At 38.4% G+C, this 23,515-nt stretch overlaps 2 protein-coding genes across 3 annotated transcripts in view; both read left to right on the plus strand.

Moving 5' to 3' along the window:
• On the plus strand, nucleotides 1-22,895 carry LOC134812366 (uncharacterized). Of its 2 annotated transcripts, none has more exons than XM_063819759.1 (7): nucleotides 1-159; nucleotides 7,038-7,178; nucleotides 19,795-19,887; nucleotides 20,139-20,281; nucleotides 20,442-20,594; nucleotides 21,352-21,468; nucleotides 21,644-22,895. In XM_063819759.1, the coding sequence occupies exons 1-7, from the start codon at nucleotides 120-122 to the stop codon at nucleotides 21,839-21,841; spliced, it is 885 nt and encodes a 294-aa protein (XP_063675829.1). In that variant the 5' UTR covers nucleotides 1-119; the 3' UTR covers nucleotides 21,842-22,895. The 2 variants fall into 2 exon arrangements, with proteins under 2 accessions (XP_063675829.1, XP_063675828.1); XM_063819758.1 differs by lacking the exon at nucleotides 1-159 and adding an exon at nucleotides 1,380-1,578.
• LOC134812122 (ubiquitin carboxyl-terminal hydrolase 46-like) overlaps nucleotides 1-23,515 on the plus strand; it is a 100,280-nt gene that overhangs the window by 5,777 nt on the left and 70,988 nt on the right. The gene's annotated exons all lie outside the window — the stretch shown is intronic.

The following is a 23,515-nucleotide window of genomic DNA, read 5'->3' on the forward strand; positions in this document are numbered from 1 at the left end:
CGTGCCGGGCTATACTTTTACTTTGTGTGATTGTAATCGAAGAGGAGGACTTTCGTGTGCACTATTTATATTGTGTGTTTAATGACTTCTCAGAGATTTTGTGCCCCGTTTAATTGATAATGCCCAGTAGGATGTACCAATGGAGCTTCGGATGTCTAGGTTCGTCTTCCGTGTTACCATAGCAATAACCTTGATTTTCCAGCACGCACTTTTATACGTTTTTAAAGATATTGGTGATAAGTTGGACGGTAGAAAGTGGGTTAAGCTGGAAGTAAAACAACGAAATGCTTGTAATCGCTTTTGCTTTACTGACGCTTTCTTCCACCGATTATAAATCATATAAGAAAAAGTATGAACGGTTGTAAATGCAACAACGGCCATTTACCTTCACATAATAACCGTCCAAACTTTCGCCAATTAGGAATTCTATACATTTGCATCTGTACACTTATTGAATATTGGTATTGTACATAAACTTGTTTAATCTTAATGGCATCCAATTAATATTGCAATGTAGGTGTCTTTAAAAGAAGTGTGCATGTTTGGCTTCAATATAAATACAGCCCTACTTTCTACAGCATGACAACAGTAGTATAATCTTATAATGAATAATAATACGTAGAAGCACGTAGCAGGGTGGTTCCGTGAACTCGGGTTTGTACCTGTCTTCATGGGGAGCCATACATTATGCTATTATGCATTTCAAACTTTTAAAAGTATTTCTGACGTATTATAATAGCTGAATGGCGACCAATTTTTATCATAGTCGCAACAATTTACAATAAGCATTTTATTTCCTTGGGAATTTCCGCTTCTAACCACCCCAACTTACAATTACTATTATTTCCGTGCCAGTTCACTCATGACTAACAAACGGTAATTAATTTATTTTGCACACACTAAATGTAAAAAAAATATTCTTCTTTCTGAAGAACAGGGCATACCCCAGTCATTAATTACGACATGAAAATAACATGTTGCTGATATCATGTGCATTGCCTTGGTAACCAATACGCATTGCCGTGGTAACCAGTACCATTGATATCATACACGTGGTCACACACATGACACGCCAAAAAGGCGTAATTACTTCACCCAGCTGTAAACTGTTAAATGCTGGCCATTTCCCTAGACTATAGATGACAGTGAGGAGTGAAGTGGAGCCTCCCTGGGATCAGGAGGAGGGCAGGATTTGGTGGAGGGTTGGGAGCATGTGATCCTGGCGGTAATCCAGCAGTTAAGTCAATTAACAGAACCAGCACAGGCTGAATAAAATGAAAATTAAATTACAAATTACATGCTGCCAAACTAATTGGGATGGTAAATGGTAGAGTTGAGCTGGCGCTGATCACTTGTATAATTGTTCGCTTCAACACGGTTGTTTCTCCGGTTGGCTTAGCAAGACGTGCGTTGTTGTCAGGACGACATAACTTATTTGGATCAGTTGGAGGTGCTAGAATAAGGATACAATGTTGGATCACATGACATGCAGTCATGTGATCTCCCTGCAGTGGGTCAGAGAGCTGGTGGCACGATGTGGCAGGGATTCTCAGAGACACACCTGCGTCAGAGGAAAAGGTACGCATGTTGCCATGGTTACCACTTTAAGCTTTGTCACAATTACAAGAAGCAGTCTGTACCGTTTGTCTACCAATCTGTAGTTACGTCATTCACATTAACCCAAACTTTCAACACAGCTCTATGGGCTCAGTTCGGCGGTACTTCTTATTAGGAGGAGCTTATTCGTAATGTCTGAGTTTACTTGCAGATTTGTTGTTGATCCCTCTCCCTCTCCCTCTCCCATATCCATATCCGAAACATCCGGATAGATTTAGACATTTAAGGTGCAAACAGCTTGGAATTACATTATACAAATACTAGTGTAACCCGGCCTACGGCCGGGATTTCACTGCCGCAGTTAAAAAGGGTAGGAGTAATTACCCGCAGAGTCAAAACCCGCATTAGGTGACCCAATAGTTTCTTAAACAATAATCTCATAATCAGTTATTTCTTGTGGATAATTAAGTCATTATTAGCCATGAGGCACCACACTCCATGATCATAAGGTCTGAACACCGATTATTACACCTCATCACTCCCGTCTTGAACCGCTTTCTATTTTTATTTAAATCGTTATAGAAATTAACCCTTGTTAACTCCGCACCACACCCGCATATTATATTTGAAAACACGCATAACATTGTCGTATGAACTCTCTCTCTCTCTCTCTCTCTGCAGTCCAAACAGACCCCAAACACTAACAGTCCCCCCCTCCCCTAATAAGCTTAAGGTATAACATTACAGCAAATCTTCCAGGCTAATCCAATTATGACGCTACTTAAATGCAGCTATAACATATTACACAGTAATGAGAGAGAGAGAGCAAGTCCCGTAACTCTTGCCGTTCTGCTCACGCAATTTTATGTAACATTTGTGGTACAAAACCATCAATTAAACCACTTACCATCGGCCGATTTTAAAAAAAATTTCCTATGGGCTTCATCAGAGTTTTGTCGACACTATACCGAAAAAATCAGTCCCGTAACTCTTACCGTTTTTTTTGTATAACCGACCGGAAATTACACACGGACAGACAGACAGACAGACACACACACACACACACATTCTGGTGTTATTAAGGTGATAAACTAATCCCTAGCGACATTCCAAGAGTTTGACAGTAATTTCCTGTACTATGGGTTCACGTGCACTTTAAGGCGTTGTTCAGCTTTGGTACTGTGTATAAATATAATCGGTATACATACTGTGATATTGTAGACACCTTGCCTCCCTAGACCTCAGATATTATTAATACTTCAATATTCGATATACCATGGGGCCTCTCAGAGGACCCACCAATCCATCACAGTACGTCAGTTAGACCAATTGGTGAGATCTGATTGGACCTCAAATAATGCCAAAGGTCCCTGATTGGACGCTGGATAGTACTTAAGAGATTTGATTTGATAGTATGTGGAAGGTGAGATGTGAAGGTATTTATAGCTTGATCTGATCTACTTGACAGATAGTACCATAGATATTGGTTTGCTCCATGTAGTGGATATTGAGGGTTTCCATCTTTCCATGTTAGATTTGATGCAGTTTATTCAGTCACCATATTTATTTTTGACATAATCCATTGTTTTATAGATTTTTATATAGATCGTAATCAGGAAGCAACTATATACTTTGAGGTTTGCTCCAGTATTTTGCATCGTTAGAATTCTTTTGCACTTATCAATTGTAGGTCTCCCCTGGATATATATAGCACAAGTAGTCCTAATTATTCCTAAAACAAGGGGTCCTGGATATAGCACAAGTAGTCCTAATTATTCCTAAAACAAGGGGGTCCTGGATATAGCACAAGTAGTCCTAATTATTCTTAAAACAAGGGGGTCCTGGATATAGCACAAGTAGTCCTAATTATTCCTAAAACAAGGGGGTCCTGGATATAGCACAAGTAGTCCTAATTATTCCTAAAACAAGGGGGTCCTGGATCCTTAACCAGCTTATTCCATTTGCCCATTAAGATAATAAAATCCTGTCGGTTTCGGTAAATCTTTGAGTCTGCATTATAAATGTACAGTTAATCCCATATTAGAGACAGTGCCATGGGTTCCAGACACAATACTCATAAAGAAAGGCTTCTCACTGGAGAAGAGATCACAAATATTCTAACGTAAATCTGAAGTTTAAATATCTCTCTTTCCGTGTGTTGGCAGGGTGACAAACACGCATTTTGACAAGTTTGAAAGCCTATAAGTTCCATTGAAAATAATCTATCTGTCAACGGGGTTAAAATTTTTAATACGAGTAGTTAACAGAATAATTATGTAAAAAATGAAGGTTTTGTGATCTTGTCGCTGTCGGGTATTCAGCATATAACAGTAAAGAATTTTGAGTGTCCTATTATGCCTTGGAAAGGAGCGGAAATCCAAAAAGTACGTGAATTGATTGTTGTATAAACATAATATTGGAAGTGGTAAAAGGAATTGCACGAATTGATTGTTTCTCGAATATATTACTCTCCATCCTGATCAATAATCTTTATCTTGAACTTATAGTTATAGTCGGCGGAGAAAATTTACTATCATACTAATAAAAATACACAATTAATTAACAAGAGATTATTCCTAATTATACAGTGACTTCCGGATCAGTTATTTATTATTCTATCATTGCAACAATTGAGTTAACTCCATAAATTATAAATTTTCCATTTCTAATTCTTCTTCAAAATAAAAATTCGGAATAATCTTAATAAAATTACTGTATTTACTTATTTAGCATCCGTCAAATTCAGTAATTTAGGGAAATATAGGAAACCAACGTTATTGACATTGTCGATATGTATCACGGTTATTATCGAGTAAAATATTTACCAATATTGGATTGGCTGTTAGTATTGGCACAGTTGAAGGTGATAAAAGGTGAAAATTATAAACCTACTGTTTGACTCCTCAGCTCCTTCCAATCCTTGCGACAAATAGCAGCGGGAGTTATTTTCCTAAATTCCAAGTTTGATCATTTTTATTCACAATGTTAAATTTTGTAACAAGAAAGTTTAACACAAGTCCGCGGAACTTGGCGGAACGCCGCCAAAAGACAAACAATTTTCTGATCAGCATTATCTGTCGACAACTCAAATACCGGATATACCTCTGGTTAAAGGTTAATGTCACTCTATTTCCTTTTAGTTTTACTGCAACTCGTGTCCTGTGCAAATAACATAGTCCTGCGAGCAGGTGTGCTGGCTAGGCTTAATTTCGCAATAGTTTTTATAAACAATGAGAAATCATAGGCAGATAGACAATACACATGGTAACGTTATATTATGCTTTATATTAAAGTATTGAGCATTATATTATGCATTTAACATAATGTATATATCATATTGCATTACCATACCAGAGCACAGAGGGTCTGACATTTGAGCAGCAAGGTTGTATTCAATATTGAGGGCGCGGTCCCTCAAAATTCAATATGGATAATGGCTATTACTTCCAAGGTGCACGTCGGACCGTCACTTACTTGTACTACGTCAGTCGTCAGTGAAGCAATTTATACTTAATTGCCTCTACTATTATAGCCTTAAATCCATTCTCGTTTGGAGGATTGTGTACCTAATTGTCCTGCTCGTTCGACACATCTTTCCAATGTCCAATAAACACCCGTTTGAAACGGTCGTGCGTGTAAACGATTTTATTTTGAATACCATTAAATACCCCGTGTCAAATAGAGGGAGACCGCGCTTGCCATGACGCATGGAAGTTGTAGAGAAGTGCCCATATAAGGTAAGATGGAGCGGTCGGGTAATTAAAATCTCTGCCTGCCTACATCTCTACAGAGAGAGAGTTGGGGCACTATATTGCTTTCTCTCCCTCTCTCCCTGATCCCTGATCTGGTTACTGTCGTGGTGCTTCCAGCTTGCTTTCGTGTTTCATTTATCTGTTGCGTGGGTTGGGTGCGGGTTGACGTGTGGGTGGGGTGTATTTTAAAAGCTTCTAAATTTAACTGAGAACTTTTGCGTATGTGGTTATGATATATAAACCATGTTGAGTAATCGCAAAGATGAGCGGGAGTCAATATCAGTCTGTTGTGTTTTGAGGATTCATGTGTTAGCCTTTAGTCCAGGCAAGTAATGAATAATATGTACCAACTTTTTAGCGCGATTATACCAAAAATGATATTTAGCTATTGTTTTAAGTTTATGACACGTGCTGTAACCATTTTGTAAGACACTGATTGGAGAGTCATGTTACCACGTGATAGGATCCTCAGCCCTGAACTTTATGTCGTGGAATTTGGAGCCATGTCTGAAGACTTAGATCCATTTTTGTGATTCAAACGAACGTTCCATTGTTAACTTCATGACCGGATATAATTTGATAATATGATCTCAACTACTTGCATGCAAGAGCATTTTCCTTTTTTATGATTTACCTTTGCGTAATACTTTTTGACTACAATCTTGCGCAACGCCTCGAATCTAACTTTTATTCTTAAGCTCCGCGGTTGTATAAGTCCATTTTGAAGCGGTTACAAAACGGCTCTGTCCACCGTGTTTTCGATTTTAATTCCTACTAACAATTTTCCAACAAACTAAAAATTAAAATCCAGTGCACAAAGGTTGCACTCGAAAAGGTCGTTAATAGCAATACAACTTTAGTGGAATAAAACCATGTTCAAAGTCTTCGGAATCATTCCTGATCCCATTTCCGTCAGTTCTCTCTCTCACAATCAAAAATATAACTTTTATCAAAGAGCAATTTCATGCTTTAAGCGTAATAAAATAGTTTCGTACATTCATACCTCACTATCATACATCAACACTGAAGTAATAATTCAAATGATAGGAAAGCAATTGTATAAAATTATTGCATTGTCTGTTTCTTAAGAATGACTGGCATCCGTCTTGTATTAAATATTTCGCAACTATTTTTTGTGTGGAATTATTGTTAAGCACTCGTGATTATTTGTTTTAGGTTTGCTCCTTTTTGTTAATAAATATAATGTGCAAGCTTGTACTCTAGTAGCAGGGAGTAGTTGAATGTGCATGTGAGATTCCATTTATTTTATATCTGTTGCATCATTTTGAGGTTAAATATTTGTTTATTTATATATTAGAAAGAAGAAGAATAATTGTTAAAAACCCTTTACCCTATGTGTAGGAACACTAACACTCCCTCCCTATGTGTAAGAACACTAACACTCCCTACATATGTGTAGGAACACTAACACTCCCTCCCTATGTGTAGGAACACTAACACTCCCTACCTATGTGTAGGAACACTAACACTCCCTACCTATGTGTAGGAACACTAACACTCCCTCCTATGTGTAGGAACACTAACACTCCCTACCTATGTGTAGGAACACTAACACTCCCTCCCTAATATGTGTAGGAACACTAACACTCCCTACCTATGTGTACTGTGTAGGAACACTAACACTCCCTATCTATGTGTAGGAATAGTGAATACTAACACTTCCTATTCCCTGTGTAGGAATACTAACACTTCCTATTCCCTGTGTAGGAATGAGTTGCGGATCCTGTAATCATTTGTCTCGAAGTAACTCCCTGGCACGACGTCTTGGTAGGAAATGGAAACGTCAGGCTCAATTCTCTCGGATTGTAGACTCCCCTTCTGTAGACTATGGAACTAGTTGTGTACCAGGTATGTGCATAATTTGTAACTATTACTTTTTACAGAAGGTTTTATCGAAATGTTGTGTCGTATTTAATTTTTTCTTAATTTAAATCTTTTATGTATTTGTAAAGTTGCTTTATTTGTAAAGTTGCTTCTATGCAGCTGTGGCGTCGCTTAAAAATTTATAAAGTTATATACCTTTATTTTACGAGTGGACAAATTTTAAATTGAATTTTTTGAGTGGAGGCCGGGTGGAGGCCGGGTGGAAGTAGGGACATGGAAATGATAGTTGGCTGTACCTTGATGTGACAACTGTCACAACATGCCTCGTATCGCGTGAGGCAAGCCCATTCAGAACTGAATTAAATACATATATGTATATGTAGAATATAGATCAATTCAATTTCAATCAATATCTGGGATGGTGGAAACTGCTCCGAAAGTGATTTACTCCCTTTTTTCCTACGTCACTGTGTAGCGTGAAAGCTCAACTGTCACTGTCAGACGAACGGGCTTTATTAATTTTATTGTCATTTTGCGGTAGGCTCGTTTAATGATTCCTAAGTGCTGTTATTCGTAGCCTTTCGTCTGATGAACATTTCTTTAACTGATGGAAATGACGAAAATGACTGAGACCGAAGGTGATATCTCTAAAGTCGACAAAATTTGCGAATTTTTTCGGAGTGAAACGTTGAATGAAATATTTCGATATTGACTGTAAACATTTTTCAATTGAAGTAAATTATACTGGAGGTTTTATAATCTTAAAACACATCTAGATATCCTCAACTAGATCGCCAGCCTACCCGATACCCGGACCACTAGAGCTCCCTCAACTTGCAAGTCACTGCTACTAACATCAGCATCTGTTAAACGTTCAGATCGATAAATAATTATCTCAATATGTCAAATCTGATATTTTGACTTTTACAACTGCATACCAATGTCATGAATTGGCATGGCTTGCTCTAATTTTAATGGATAGGGTGTAACAACTTGTCATTGATCAGTCTGTCTGTGAGCAGCTGATATAACAGCTTGTTATTACGCCCCACACGGCAGTTATACTTGTAGCGCGGACCTTGTACATTTCACTTTGTTGTGTATTGGTTATTAGCTTATTGAAGATGTTAATGAAGGAGCACTGCTTATATCGCGATCTAATTTGATCTGTTGTTACAGTTTGATGGTTCTTGAAAGGGCTGCCATCGCTTGTTGACGATGTTGATGAAATAGCTTATATTCTACTGTAAAACATATTTTGGCGATTTCAATAATTTCATAGTGCATCTTTAATTCCATACAACATGCCCTCTCAATATTTAATTGTTAAACGATGCCTTAAATTCGTGGTATCGGTTTAATTCGATCAGCAATTATATCAAAAAGTATATGAAAAGTTGGTAGAAAAGGCGACTAGCCATAACCATATTTAAATAATCATCGCATTCTCCTCTTGCTAAGGCCTAAGTGTAAGTTTATTTCAAAAGTAATTAAATAATCCAGAAGAAAGATAATCCACAACTGACCAGATAAAGTATTCCCGGTCGTCTTCTTACCGATTCTTCGACCAACTTATCTTAATTGCTTAATCAACCGCTGAAAACACGTCATCTTCTTGTCAGTATCTAGTCTAGCTTTATTCCATAAAATCTCTTAATATGCCTGGGATTCCTAAGAAGGAGTATTGAAACCAGATCATAACTTCGTGGACATGTCCAGACATTCCCAATCGTAATTAGGCTTTTGCTTTCCTAGCCTATATTCGAGAGTTATATTAGGCACAAGCCAATGACGCTCTTTGTTGGCTTGTATTAGAGAGTTAGAAATTAATCAAGTAGGTTCTTTGTTTTGTTACGCAGTGACGTTTCCAGTTTACTTATTGTACGTTATACGCGGACGCTGAGCCATACTGTGCTACATAAACAAGATTACACCGAGAAAGATAAGATTTTATAGTAAATCTGTTCGTCTTATTTTGTTCAACAGATAAGCTGCTAGAAAAAACAATTGAAATTCAACAGATTCTATATGGATAATGAACAATTGCAACATTTCGTGTGAGCCGTGAGCGGTTTAACGATTGAGATGTTACATGAACTAATGAAAACTTCATAATTGTTGGTTGTAGATGTTTTCAAGAAGAGGCCGTAGCAAGGCTCAGGACGAATTACCTAGTGAGAGTCAAGGAGTGCTTCCCAAGGGTAAGCAAAACTTCCTCATCTTCTAGCTTTTAAAACCTTCATGCATGGCTGAAATATAGAAGCGTCTCTCATTTCGACATATTATCAGCAGCAATTTGAACGGAAAAAGTATTAATTGACTTAAGACGAAAGTAACCACGGGGTGGCTTAGTAACAACGATTTAATGTGAAAACCATTAAAAGTTTCAATGGCTGCTCAGTGCCCGGCTTCCCACCAAATTAATTAACCACACGTAGCCACCTTCTAATTAATCTTATATCAGGCATGACAAGCACGCTGCTCCTTTATAATGATAAATCTAATCAGGATATGCAAAATAAGATAATATGGATTGGTTTTATCTAAAGCCAAGGTGATATATCTATTGGCTGGTATATAAAACAACTCGCACTTAATTAATTGGAAACGTATGACGTCACTACAAAGAGTTTATATAAAAGTGAAACTCTCATTAATGTTGATAAGTTTTGTCCTTTCTTGCATTGTATATTTGATTGCTGTTTTACGGATATGGTTGGACCAGCATCATTTGGCGGTGTGGAAGACCTGCAGCGAGAAGTGTCCCTTATCGTCAAACTCCGTAATTTGTCTGTCGTCAGGATAGCTCCCAGCGACCCTCCATCCAGTGAAGGTATGTACAAGGGCGTAGTTGCAGGGAGCATTGCACCTGAAGGTATGTACAAGGGCGTAGTTGCAGGGAGCATTGCACCTGCAGCTGGGGAACACGTACGCCTCCCCATTAATAGCAAGACTATATCACTTCTATAAGAATATTGGAGTGCAATGAAATGATTCAGGGCGCATGATATAAACTTAACTCCGAATACTATCTTCTCGCTGGTTGTGATATTTATCTCATATTTTGCTACTTTTTAAACGCTTTTGTTAGATATCATACTATCGAAAATTGTAATAATTTCGCGGCCGGGGCTCCATCGGGTTTAGCGCTTAATATAGCGAAAGGTCCCTATTTGGTGCACAAGTGCTAAAAGCTGTCCCTACGTGAGGTGACTGCATAGTACAGAGGGGTGCCGGCAGGTCTTGCACCTCAGATAGCAAAAGTAGTTGTACTCGGTACAAGTGAAAGCTTAAATGGTGACCCCTGGCTTTCTGGAGACCGATGACAGGTCTTCATGGCGGCCGTCAAGTCCGACACTTCTTGCACCCCAGAGAGGTGCTCTTCTTGTTTGTTACTTTGTGCTGAGAGATGCAGTCTCCTTTGTCATAATAGGACCAGAGACCTCGCTTCGCTTGGAAACAAGCTGGCGGTATTAGAAGAAAAGGGGGTAAATTGAAAAGAGCGAATAAAATGAAAAAGAGAATGAAATGAAAAGAAGAAACAAATTAGATCTCCGAAATGTTGAAGATCTCTCCATTCTGTTAGCGGGTATGATAGAGCTTCATACAAATGGTCTGGCTCCCACAGACTGACATAATACATTGAGAGAGGAGGGGTCGGTGAGGGCAAGTTAATAATCGTTACTTTCACTACTATGAAATATTCGCTTAATTTCCGATCTAAAAGTTTAACCACTTTACCTGCTTTGTCGATATACCGATGAATCGTATGTGGAGTGTGGACTACTTCTTTACCTTAGACCCCGTGGGTCGTGATTCGTGACGAAGCTAATTTCCCATACATAACTACTTTCCCACATCCAATTAGTCTTGGGGGAGATTCTGAGTGATATCTAAGCAGTTAGCTTTAGTTACGATACTAGAACTAGAACTAGAATCGTTTCGATAGTACGTTTTTGTGTAGTCAGAGGAAGCCATTTACATTATGTAATTCTAAATATTTACTTCCAAAGAAATCATTGCATCAGCATGAGTAGGTAGATCCCTGAATCACGTAATTCTGGTAATGTTGCTCAGTAAGATGGTTATAAATATAAATAACATATCTGTGAGCTGGGCTTAATCTCCCTGAGTTACATTTAATTCACTTCGTATTATATTAATGAGTATTTAATATAGTCTCGATTTAGATTTAAATACTTGTGGCCGCCTCGCCCATCCAGTTCATGTCGAAATTTTATTTATTTGTATACCTATAGTTAGCTACTCTCCAAAACTTTGTTCGTGTTTTTATAAATTCTCCAGCCATTTTATAATTTATATGTATACTGTTTCACGTTATGGCGAGGTTACTCCTAGATATCATGGTTCTCACTGAATCGCATGACTACAAATAATTACATTGATTAAGTTATGGCGGTTGAGTCTGCATGGCCTGGTTTAATTATGGTTTAAAGAATTCAAAAACTCCGCCAACCATGATTAATTTTGATTTAGGATGAACTTATTTCTGCATGGTTACATAGTTTAACTGCACTACTCAAAAGTCTCAACCATCAAAGTAACCTAGCTCTAGCTTGCTACTCACTTCTATCAGAGTTTCAAGAGATTTTGTTTCAGTTTGTCCGGTACCACTAGTAGCTGCTAAACTATATAGATTATAATAACGGTTGTTCACTGAGTACTAACAGCTGTTCAGTGTTCATAATTATCAAGCAATGTTATTGAAAACTTGTTTACAAGTCAGTTCACGGCATCGATCTAAATTGTCCTTATTATTTTATAATTAAATAGATAAGGCAAATCAACTCTAAGAATAATGTGTAAAGATTATAAGATGACAGGTGTTTATGCTACGGTTATTAAATCACGTTGCCAAATTTATTATTATATAACTTTATTCAAATCAAAAATAGAATATAAATGAACAACTTAAAGATCTGTCACAATTAAATAAAGTTAAATACAGCATTTTATCCCGATTATATCAACAACTAATATTATGAATATTATAAATTTGTCGAAGCAGCTGTCCGGATTAAAAATATAATATTTTAAACTTCAGAATTAAATGTCCATCACCCATTGGAAATATTTTACCCGACGAAATACTTTTCGTATCACAACTTTTGGCTCAAATTTGAGTTTTGAAATTAAATTCGCATAAGTGTAATTGCATGAACACTGCATATCTCGGGGTTCACATTCGGCGACAAATCTGATCGTAGTTTTATATTTTAAGATCGATTGTTTGAGTCACCTTATACTTTTATAGTCGAGAACAACACTGTTTTCGATTGTTAAGTTATGATTGGAGTCATTGGACTATTTCTGCTATTAAAAAAACACAATTTGAAAGACATGTGGTCAATAATCCATATGCGATTCCCAAAAAAACAAAGAAAAGCTTAATAAATGAGTCCGTCTGCATCGAAAATAGTCAAATAGGATTGTTTAGATAATGCAAAAAACTGCACATGTTGCAGAAAGTGTGGATTTGTTGTAAGGATACTTTTGTGTGAGAAATCGTTCTCGATGGTACTTTTACATTATTTTTATCATTTTTTATTATGCTTTTGTTATTTTTATTATCTAGTGCGTGTCTTTGGTATTTCCAAACTACAGCTCAGTTTACTACTAGGTCATTAAGTTACAACTCGGGAAGGAAGCTATAAAGTGAAACCTAACGCTGCCAATTCCCTTACAACCAATCATTCAATCACTGAACATGGTACCACGTTGGATGACGGTCAGCACAATGCACGTGTTGCTGATTTCATTCCAATCTTATTGACCGCTAGCGTATACTCCAATGCCAGTAACCACTAGCTGCTATCGTGGGTTTATACGTATCTGTAGGCCTTAGTTTCATCATACCTTCCTCCAAATACCCGCTATTGTTCTTATACTAGCTATAGTTGACGCTCTCTTCTCTGTATTAATCGATTTTCATTGCTTTCAGTTCGAAATATTTCATGCTTCGACGAAGGATCGTGCTCTGCAATCGAGCTGAAACTTTCGATCAGGGTTGAACCTTACCAATACTAGAGAAGTTGATACCTCATACAGTCACCTTAAAAATAGGGTATTCTTCAGTTCATTGGTTAACATGTAGCAGTACCATCAAAGTAATAACTGGATAAAGACTTCCACAGCTAATTAAATACAACTACTAAGTAGCTAAATAAAAACGATATCAATAAATAAAACGATTGAAGTGATCTTAATAATTTGATACCTACGTTGTGTTTAAGTATCTCTTAAATGTCAAGATATCGCAATCTAGTAATATCTTAATATGACAGCAGCAGCAAGCTCAATTTGTTATAGTTGTTGATTTGTCGTATGTCTTTGTTAAAGGTGGGAGTAGAGGTGAGAACAGAAGTGGGAGCTGAGGTGGGAGCAGGGTGGGAGCAGGGGTGGGAGCAGGGTGGGAGCAGTGTGGGAGCAGGGTGGGAGCAGGGTGGGAGCAGGGTGGGAGCAGGGGTGGGAGCAGGGTGGGAGCAGGGTGGGAACAGGGGTGGGAGCACGGTGGGAGCAGGGTGGAGCAGGTGGGAGCAGGGTGGGAGCAGGGTGGGAGCAGGGTGGGAGCAGGGTGGGAGCAGGGTGGGAGCAGGGTGGGAGCAGGGTGGGAGCAGGGTGGGAGCAGGGTGGGAGCAGGGTGGGAGCAGGGTGGGAGCAGGGTGGGAGCAGGGTGGGAGCAGGGTGGGAGCAGGGTGGGAGCAGGGTGGGAGCAGGGTGGGAGCAGGGTGGGAGCAGGGTGGGAGCAGGGTGGGAGCAGGGTGGGAGCAGGGTGGGAGCAGGGTGGGAGCAGGGTGGGAGCAGGGTGGGAGCAGGGTGGGAGCAGGGTGGGAGCAGGGTGGGAGCAGGGTGGGAGCAGGGGTGGGAGCAGGGTGGGAGCAGGGTGGGAGCAGGGTGGGAGCAGGGTGGGAGCAGGGTGGGAGCAGGGTGGGAGCAGGGTGGGAGCAGGGTGGGAGCAGGGTGGGAGCAGGGTGGGAGCAGGGTGGGAGCAGGGTGGGAGCAGGGTGGGAGCAGGGTGGGAGCAGGGTGGGAGCAGGGTGGGAGCAGGGTGGGAGCAGGGTGGGAGCAGGGTGGGAACAGGGTGGGAGCAGGGTGGGAGCAGGGTGGGAGCAGGGGTGGGAGCAGGCCGGTGGGAGCAGGGTGGGAGCAGGGTGGGAGCAGGGTGGGAGCAGGGTGGGAGCAGGGTGGGAACAGGGGTGGGAGCAGGGTGGGAGCAGGGTGGGAGCAGAAGTGGGAGCAGGGTGGGAGCAGGGTGGGAGCAGGGTGAGAGCAGGATAGGAGCAGGGGTGGGAGCATTGGTGGGAGCAGGGGTGGGAGCAGGGGTGGGAGCATTGGTGGGAGGTGAGAGCAGAGGTGTATGAGCTTTGATCATGTTTGTTCGCTATTACAAGAATTATTAGTTTATCTCTTCGAATAGAATAAGAGCGCTACGAAAAGTTGCGGTGCTAACTACTAACTAAGTAACTATATGAAATGAGCACTTCTAAATCTTTCCTCTCTGTTTCTCTTCATTTTATAAGGGTCCCCCGTGAACACACTTTGTGTTAGTTCACCAAACGTCTAGCAACATTTGCCATACGCCCCGCTCCTTTAAGCAGAAGCCTGCACATCCTGATTAGCTAACACTCCCTAGATAAAAACACCGGCTTCCCCCTAGATCATTGTAAAGAAAGCGACTTTTCTCAATATGACTAAACTTTATTGTTTCATTATTTATTTATCCCAAACTTACAAAGCTTTATTGTACAGAAACTACGTGTTCAGAGTTATACATAATTTATTATTTAGACATTAAACGCTTGTTATGTTTAATAATTAATATCACAACATTAACATGTCCCCCAGCCATCACTGATCACTGATCAATGAATTATTGTTCGAAAATACCTTTCATCAGTTGCCTATAAAATATATACAATAACGCCTCCCTATTGTCATATAGCTCCCTTTAGAATTATTTTATTGATTTTTATCAATATAGGCAGCTCTCGCCTATGAATATATCTTTTCTCTAAGAGCTATTAGATAAAGAATAAAAGGCTTGTGACGTTGCGGTTCACATACATTGAAGAAACATCTTTATCTTGAGAGATGCACTAGTTGTCTGGTACAGTGCAAATATTTAGCAAAGAATTTACGGCCTCAACTGATTGATGGAGGTGTTTTAGCAGCTGCAGCTGCTTGAAAAACATTATATGTTGAATGTTGATTGATCTTTATGGTTGGTACAGCATGGATAACATTAATCAGACTTGTTCATCTTCCATATCTTTATATAATTATTATATCTCTATATTTGTACAGCTACACTCAATAGTTCACAAGGACCTTCTAGCTAATTCTATGAAGGGTTTAGTAAATTAGTTTAACAGGAACTTATACTATCTTACTATACATTTAATTAATAATCCGGAGAATCGGTCAAGATTCAACAATATTATTCTCTCCATTCTCAAAAAAACAAGATCAATGCTGCTCACACATGACTGTTACTTTTAGAAGAGAAGTTCAAAACTATAAGTCTTTAGTACAATTAAATTTTTAATTAACCTAATAATTAGGTTGCGAGTTCGATCCCCGTCAGGGGGCAGTTCTCAACATATTATAACCAAAAAGGAACGACCGGTCACCAAACCATGGTGTTGCTTAACACAAAATGGTACACGGCCTAGGTATTGGAAACAAATTAATTGTTGGTGGCTGTGATGGGCCCCTCGTGCAGCGGGCGTTGCCAGGTAACTGGCTATCCCGTGAATAGAAGCTTGTATTTTAAATAATAATAATAATAACTAACTTAGATTTCGTCAATTATTAGGCTTTATTAGGTGGCACGTGGACACTGAGCCTTTTTCTTGTAATCCACCTCAAGAGCACACGTAGCATCTGGGCTGACCAGATGCTACGTGGACGATTGAGGAATCATCGTCCATCGTAGCGGACCGGTTACATTGTGATAAACCATATTGTTGTTGGTTGAAAGTAATATAAATATCTAGATTAATGAACAACAAATTTAAAAGTCACTGGATACGTTATAAATTAGCTGGTTTGATGGTTTATTTCCTGCAGCTACAAGCAGCAAAACATAATTGATCCACAATTCTGTAGGGGCGAGGTCCCAACGTTTGTGGATCAAAATTTGCGATTGCAAAAATTCTAGCATCCAACCAATCAGCCTAGGACATGTCTAATATTTCCCTATTTTTATGTAAACCATCTAACAACATAGCCCCTTCTTGTAATTTTACCACATACTCATAGCAAGGCTACGATCATAAATACAAATTCTCCGAATTCTAGGCTTCTCATTTCGCAATTTTCGTATAAATTTGTGACAGCTTAAATCATATCCACAGCACTGCGGTTATAAACCTATTAGGAAACCCATTTTTTAATGAGGAACGAATCAATATGATGGGATTTCTGATAGACAATCAGTCACCGTGAGTATGTTGAAGTGTGTCTCATTTCATGTAATACGTCGAAAACCCTGAGCTGATATCGCGACGTATAACGATTTATTGATATGGTAATATATTGAATGAAAGTGGGGACAGCTTTCTGTCTTGTCATTGCTCTGCTTGGTATTACTCATGGTTCCAGAAAAGTTTATTTTGAGAGAGTAGATTATATAATTTTACCATTTCATGTCTGGCATTGTGGTGTTATTCGAACTGTGTACGGTTGGAATTATTTGTTGTTAATTTATGCTCGCTTCTCGCTCCATATGTTCCCCTCTATAAGTATAAAGTAAATGCCCTTTTTAAATGTCAATTATATAAGTGATAATTATTAATTAATCAATCTGATACCATGAGTAAGGTTAAAGGTTAATCAATATTATCATATTGGAATGATTTCCCATCCAGCAAACAAAGTCCACTAAAGCGGTATCCTGGCTTTTTTGGTCTTTTTATAAAGTCATATGTTATGATGATTGATGTCAATTTTGTATTGGTCGTATATATGGAACGTTCATTTACATTTTGAAGAAAAATTTGAAAGGAATTATCCGCGGTATACCGCGGATTTATAAATCAGGGTTTGCAGTAAATCGGGGCGCGGTAAATCAGAGTTTTACTGTTTAGTGTGAAAACCACAGATGCTCGAAATAAATTAAAGTTGGTACTGCCTTAATAGGTAATGATCACCACCCCATGCAAGCCAGTTCATCCATTATATTAAAGGACGTGATCATCCCAAATCAGCTCTAAATACTGAGTTGCTGGTCAGTTTATGTTGCTCCTCGTCAGAGGAAGTCAGTAAATTTTAGATATTTGAATAACTTAGATGGGAGATACTGAAACAGCGTTTAACACTTCTTCCTCAGCAGTTTAATAACTTCGACTATAGCCACCATTTCTTAAAATTCAGTTTAATGACGCTCCCTCGAGCCTCATATCAATTAATTTTTTTTAAATGTTTACAATCCACCATAAGATAAGCATAATTTTTACAAGTTGACAATTTAGTTACTCGGCTTTGAGATCAGTATAATTTCCTTGTCAGATTATCTCGAAAAGAAGACATTTGAGACAGAGGGCTGTAGTTTATATAAGTAATTGTTAGTATATTATATATAGTAGTTATATTATGAACCTAAAAATAATTATTAGATTTTTTATCTAGTTCAGCTTATGAGTTTCTTCAGGTCACAACGACGCCTACTGTTGCATGTTAGGCGTGTGTGCATGCGTATTCCAGATTCCTAAAAACTGTAGAAAATTAATTGGGCATTCTCAAGAAAAGATACTAATTTTCGGCTGCTGATTCTCTCTGAACATCAACCATCAGAGAGCTGTATAGGGTATACTTGTTTCGTGAAACAAGCCGACCAATCAAAGAGCTGTATTCTAGTCACGTGTGGCTGTTATATGTGTAATGTCCAATTCCTATCTAAAAGCCTGACGTGGTCCGAATTTTCTTATTCGAGCTCCAGAGTCTGGAGATTTCGTGTTCTGACTTTCCTTAATCTTCGTCAGTTCCTGTTTGTGTAACTGTTTATTCACTTGTATGAATTGTCGCATATTCTTTGCATCGCGGTGTAATTAATTTCGTTTGACTTGAATTCGACTAAATTGAGAATTAACAGCGAGGCGCTGATGATATATCAAATGGATATGAGTCCGACAGAAGCAGTTGTTACACTTACATCATCAGGCATCCACATGGAAACAGGTACACAAACTTGTGTAAATCATATGTGGGGTTGTTGGGGAGGGGAGGGGAGACAGAAGTATTTAAGTGGTATGGAATGACATTTTTACAAACTTAGATCAGAGTCTCTGACCGGAGGTTCAACAAACTTTGCGGCTTTGCGAAATTCTAGATTCTCTAACTTTGCTTCACGTAAACATTATAACTAGCGAACGGTTCAAGTTAAGGACAATTCGGATGTTTGGGTTCCATCGAATTCGGAGTGATTTCTAATATTAAATTTAAGATATTCTAAGGTTGAAAATTACGTGACCTGCCCGGCTTGGTACTGCGCACCTGGTATAAAATGTCACACTAAACATTTGATTAGGTGCTCAAAGGCAATCAAATCAGTGAATCTGAGATGAATGATGAATCGCATGATTAATTCACCTCGGCCTCTCAGTGCAGCTCTGCTATGAAATGGAACCAGGCAATCAGACCCACTTCTACGAGACCTGCATTAAATTAAAACCCCACTCGTTCAAATTTGATTGCTTATCTTGCAGCCTTTAAATAGTGCACCCACACCTTTCTAGCATCATTCTCTAAACGAATTTCCGATCTCAAGTTCAAGGTACAGGGTGGTAACTGGTAGTATGCTGTACTTATAAATCATATCTTGTGTTTTATAATAATATATTTTATCCTCTCCACTTTAACTTTTAAAACTTTGACTCGATATTTAACTCGATATGAGATTAAGTGAGCACCTCGGCTCAATTCTTCGATGAGGTCATGCTCACAGATTAACCTGTAGTCTAGACAATGATCACGTGTAAGATATGTGCAATCCCTTTGACCCCCTCATTAATGGTCCTCATCCCATTCTTCAAATGTGCCACAAATATGGACATGGATGAATTTGTATTTTCCTCCTATTATCTGGATTCAACTTCATCACAAACCTCATGTTTCCAGCAACAAACAAAAGTGAACTCCTTGCTTACAAATAATGTACTAAACTGCACGCCCAGTTTTAAGGTCACTATATCTTGCACGTCATGAGGGCGGTTACTGACCAGTGCTTTTAGCCATGCTTTTAGTTTGGAGCTTCTTGAATATGAAAATAACCATTTTCGGTGATCTTCTATCAAAATGTCGATTCTGTCACAAAATAAATGATGACTTCTAAGTACTGATGGTTTTAAGAAATAACTCTTGACCCAAAAAGTAAATGTGGATAAAAGAATCCAAAAATGGTGCTGAAACACAAACTGGAGCAGAAATACACCGTTTATAAATTAATTGCAGGCGCTGCATCATATTTAAAAATCAATAAATTGTTTGCAAATCCGACGCAAAGATTTCCATCATTGCATAGTCAGTAGTACAGACTTCACGAATCTGGACAACAATTTATATTTTATTACTTTTTCAATTAAAAAGCGTACGATGAAGTTAACACGATTGTTCCCCTCAGATCGAAGAAGGCGTCAGTTACTGGCCAGGGTTTGCAACTTCTTTCTTGAGGAGCACGAGCAAGGCTGTTCCCGGAAAATGGCTGAAATATCGGGTAAGTTTTAGCATTTAGTTGCAAATCGTTTAAGTATTTAGAACTGATTACTGCTCGGTCAGTCCCCAAGTAAAGTAAATCAGAAATAAAATAATTCATTGTCTGAATACACTCTGGTGATTACAAATACTTACTAATTATTCACTAATTACTAATTACTCACTACTTACTAATCAATGACTAAATGCTAACTAATTACTAACTAATTACTTACTAATTACTAACTAATTGCTAACTAACGTATCTCCCAGAGTACCTACAGAACACACAACCGGCGTCTCCTCAGAGTGACACGGACTCCGTGCTATCTGAGAAGGAGCTCCACGACAGAGCACTAGCTGGTCTAGGACTAAAGGACTCTGGACATAACGGAAAGAAAAACACCATAGTCAAGGTTTGAAATGGTCATTATAATTTTTTATAGGATTGTTGTCTATGTAAGAGTCTATGTAAAAGTTTAGTTTTAGGGGGAAAACATTTAGCCTTGAATGAAGATATGATATGAATTATTTCTTAATGTTTAACCAAGTCACGTGACACCACCTCCCTATCAGGTGTGCGACTTCTTCCTGGACAAGAAAGAGCGGGGAAATGAGATCAACATCAGAGCCATCATCTCAGCAATAGATCACGCTAATAGCTCTGCAGGACTCTCTCTAGCCGAGAGGAAGGCTGTGGAGGAGAAACAGAGGGAGCTACTCGTCAAGGTGAATTAACCTGCCAATGAGAGAGCTTCATTGCAGTCACCTGATACACCCCAACCAACCATATGAATTTCTTTTGGTCATGTAACAAGAAATATTCCAGTCGAGGGCTTTATTCTAGTCTTCTGACACTAACCAATTGGAGAGGCTTATTATAGCCACATGACTAGAAATCCTCATATTTCAATTCTTCCACAGTATTTTTAATGATCCCACCTAAATTACTGTTCCCCATAGTATGGGCCTGCTCGTAGAAAAAGGGTAAGAGAGCTATAATGCCAGGGTTACTAATCATAGCGCTGTATTCTAGTCACGTGACACAAATTAGCCAATCACAGCGGTTTATCCTAGTCACGTGACACAAACTAAACAATCACCCTGTATTCTGGTCTCGTGACACAAGCCAACCCAACAGACGCACATTGTCAGATTTTACATTGTCTCACGTGATAACCAGTGCTCGCATTTGGTTACACCAAAACAAAAGGCTTTTAGAAGCTGTACAACTGGAGACTATAAATCCATGAAAGGCATAATCAAAGGGCAGTCATGACTGAAAATTTCATTTCACAATCGGCGAGTACCTCGAGCATTTGCGATGATCTAGCGAATAATAAAGTATGAGCTGTTTTCGAGTGAGGCTGATGGTCTGCTATCTCAAGCTGATCTGCTAAACGCTAGTACAGGGTGTGTTCAAATACACATAATTAAGAGAAAATATTTTAGCTAACAACATTATAACAATGAACCAATACTTCAGGTTTGCAAGATATTGCTAGACACTAAAGAAAGGGGAGTGGAGACTAATGTCCAGGAGATTTGGAACGCCATCCGGTACACTAAACTGAAGGACCCTTCTCTTTACGATGGAATGGAGGTGAGGATACATGAACATCTTAAATCCATATTTTTCTTGAACGATAAAATTGAGACGAGGAATTTTAATGTTTCTTCTTTAGAAATTAATCAAAAGTAGAAAGACTACTAAGGAATATCAATATGAGAACCGAATATACCGTTACTTAAAGCGAGCTAACCAAATGTTTCCCCAGGATATGAATGTGGAGACAGCAATAGAGATGGAAGACCCAGACAAGACCATAGCTGACCAGGAAATGAAGAAGAAGAAGATGGTGGTTTACAAGTTCTTCTTGGACTCCCGCGAGAGAGGAATGGAGGACAAGACAAAGCAGATAAACCGAATGTTGAGTGTTAATTCCGGGACCGGGTCCGTCAACACGGCTCGTTGAACGGGAGTTGAGGAGGAAAATAAAGACCTGGAAGCTAAGAGAATTGCTGAGTAGATTCGAGAAGTAGAGAACTAGCTGTAGACGAACTGAAACAAACACGAGACTGGACAATGTACCGAAATCTGTTTTTAACGATTGGAATGAGTTAATCTGATTTTTTTGTTATATCTTTTGGACTGCACATATGGGACTTTCATCTCCAACTTTGGGAAAGTATCTCATCGCTCTTTAGCCTGCCCTGTAGTGCTTTATTACTTATGTTAGTTTTATAACTTGTTGCAGTCATCTGTTTAAGTGTTAAAGACAAGCGATATTGATTTGAATTATGTGAGCCAGGAAACAAAAATATTTGACCGAGCCCTCTTCGGTCAAGCCAACCAACTAAGCAGTCAAAATGTTTTGCTGAAATTCAATAAGCTTTTTAAGTGTTCATATCCCATTTCAACTATCAACCTAAAAAATTACCAATGTATTAAAATCTTAAAAAGAATACATAGTTGGGGAATAAGCTCAAAAAAAGGAAAACTTGAGCTTACATTTTACATTTATTTGTTTTTAGAATTGTGTATTTATACTTGATTGAGGTGCTATATTTGAGTATATTGATATTGTAAAATTGTTATTGTGACAAAATCAAATTATTATGCGGTAAGGAGCGATAAATGACACTAAGAGTCGATGATCAATCAAACTTAAAGTTCAACCAGTATTTCCAAATTATCGCATCGTTTGAGATTATCTTCTGGCCCCGTAAGTTTTTAATTTTGCTTGATTTGATAAACAAAATGAGTTAAAATATATATATTTCAGTCCAGGCACAGATTAAAAGTTTTGAACCTTTATATTTGGTCGCATCAATTGTGTTTTTGGAACAAATGAGCCTTGTTGGACGGAAGGATGATGGATTGATCCTTAGGTTGATGACCACAAGTTTTCTTTATCACTGAATAACTTTTGGTCTACTTTACGTCCAAATATGGGCTTAATTTGCACGGTTTTAGTTTATATTGTGATCATATTTTCATGAATCTAAAACCATTTCGAAACTAATTAATTCTGCAGTTCTTTGATTGTTTTACACCAAAACCTAAAAGGTAATTTGAAGCACATTGGAATATGAATTTCGTGCATTAAAATCAGTCAAATAGTATCAGAAATTTTCATGTTTACTGCACTTCTAGTTGCATTATTCATGAACTTATGAATAGAACGAATGGTGAAATTATTTCTAAATTATAAATAGAAATGTGAATGAATGATGATTATTGAATAAAAGCTCTAAAGAAGGGATAGTGAAAAACGACCCTCAAGTTTCCTTGAAACAAAAAACTGACTGTCAAAACTTCATTGTAGTTTTTGCCAATGTTTCTTCTCAGAGCTAAATTGCGGAGTAACTAGAGATTAAAAATATCATTAATAAATAGATTCTGTTTACATAAACCCAATTCCTTGTTAGTTCTTTCATTCAAATTTCTGATTGTTTCTGAATAGACTCAGTGAAGACAGATTCTAATGGAAATAAATAGCTAAATAACGTATCGACATTTCTACGTCATATTCGTACTCTCAAATTATTTGTTATATAGTAGTGTTGAAAGTATTAAATACTTTCAACACTACTATATAACAAATAATCACGAGACTCTATAACACTACACGAATCCACCAGATTAC

Source organism: Bolinopsis microptera, chromosome 3, assembly GCF_026151205.1.
Source record: "Bolinopsis microptera isolate Bmic1 chromosome 3, MBARI_Bmic_1.0, whole genome shotgun sequence".
NCBI lineage: Eukaryota > Metazoa > Ctenophora > Tentaculata > Lobata > Bolinopsidae > Bolinopsis > Bolinopsis microptera.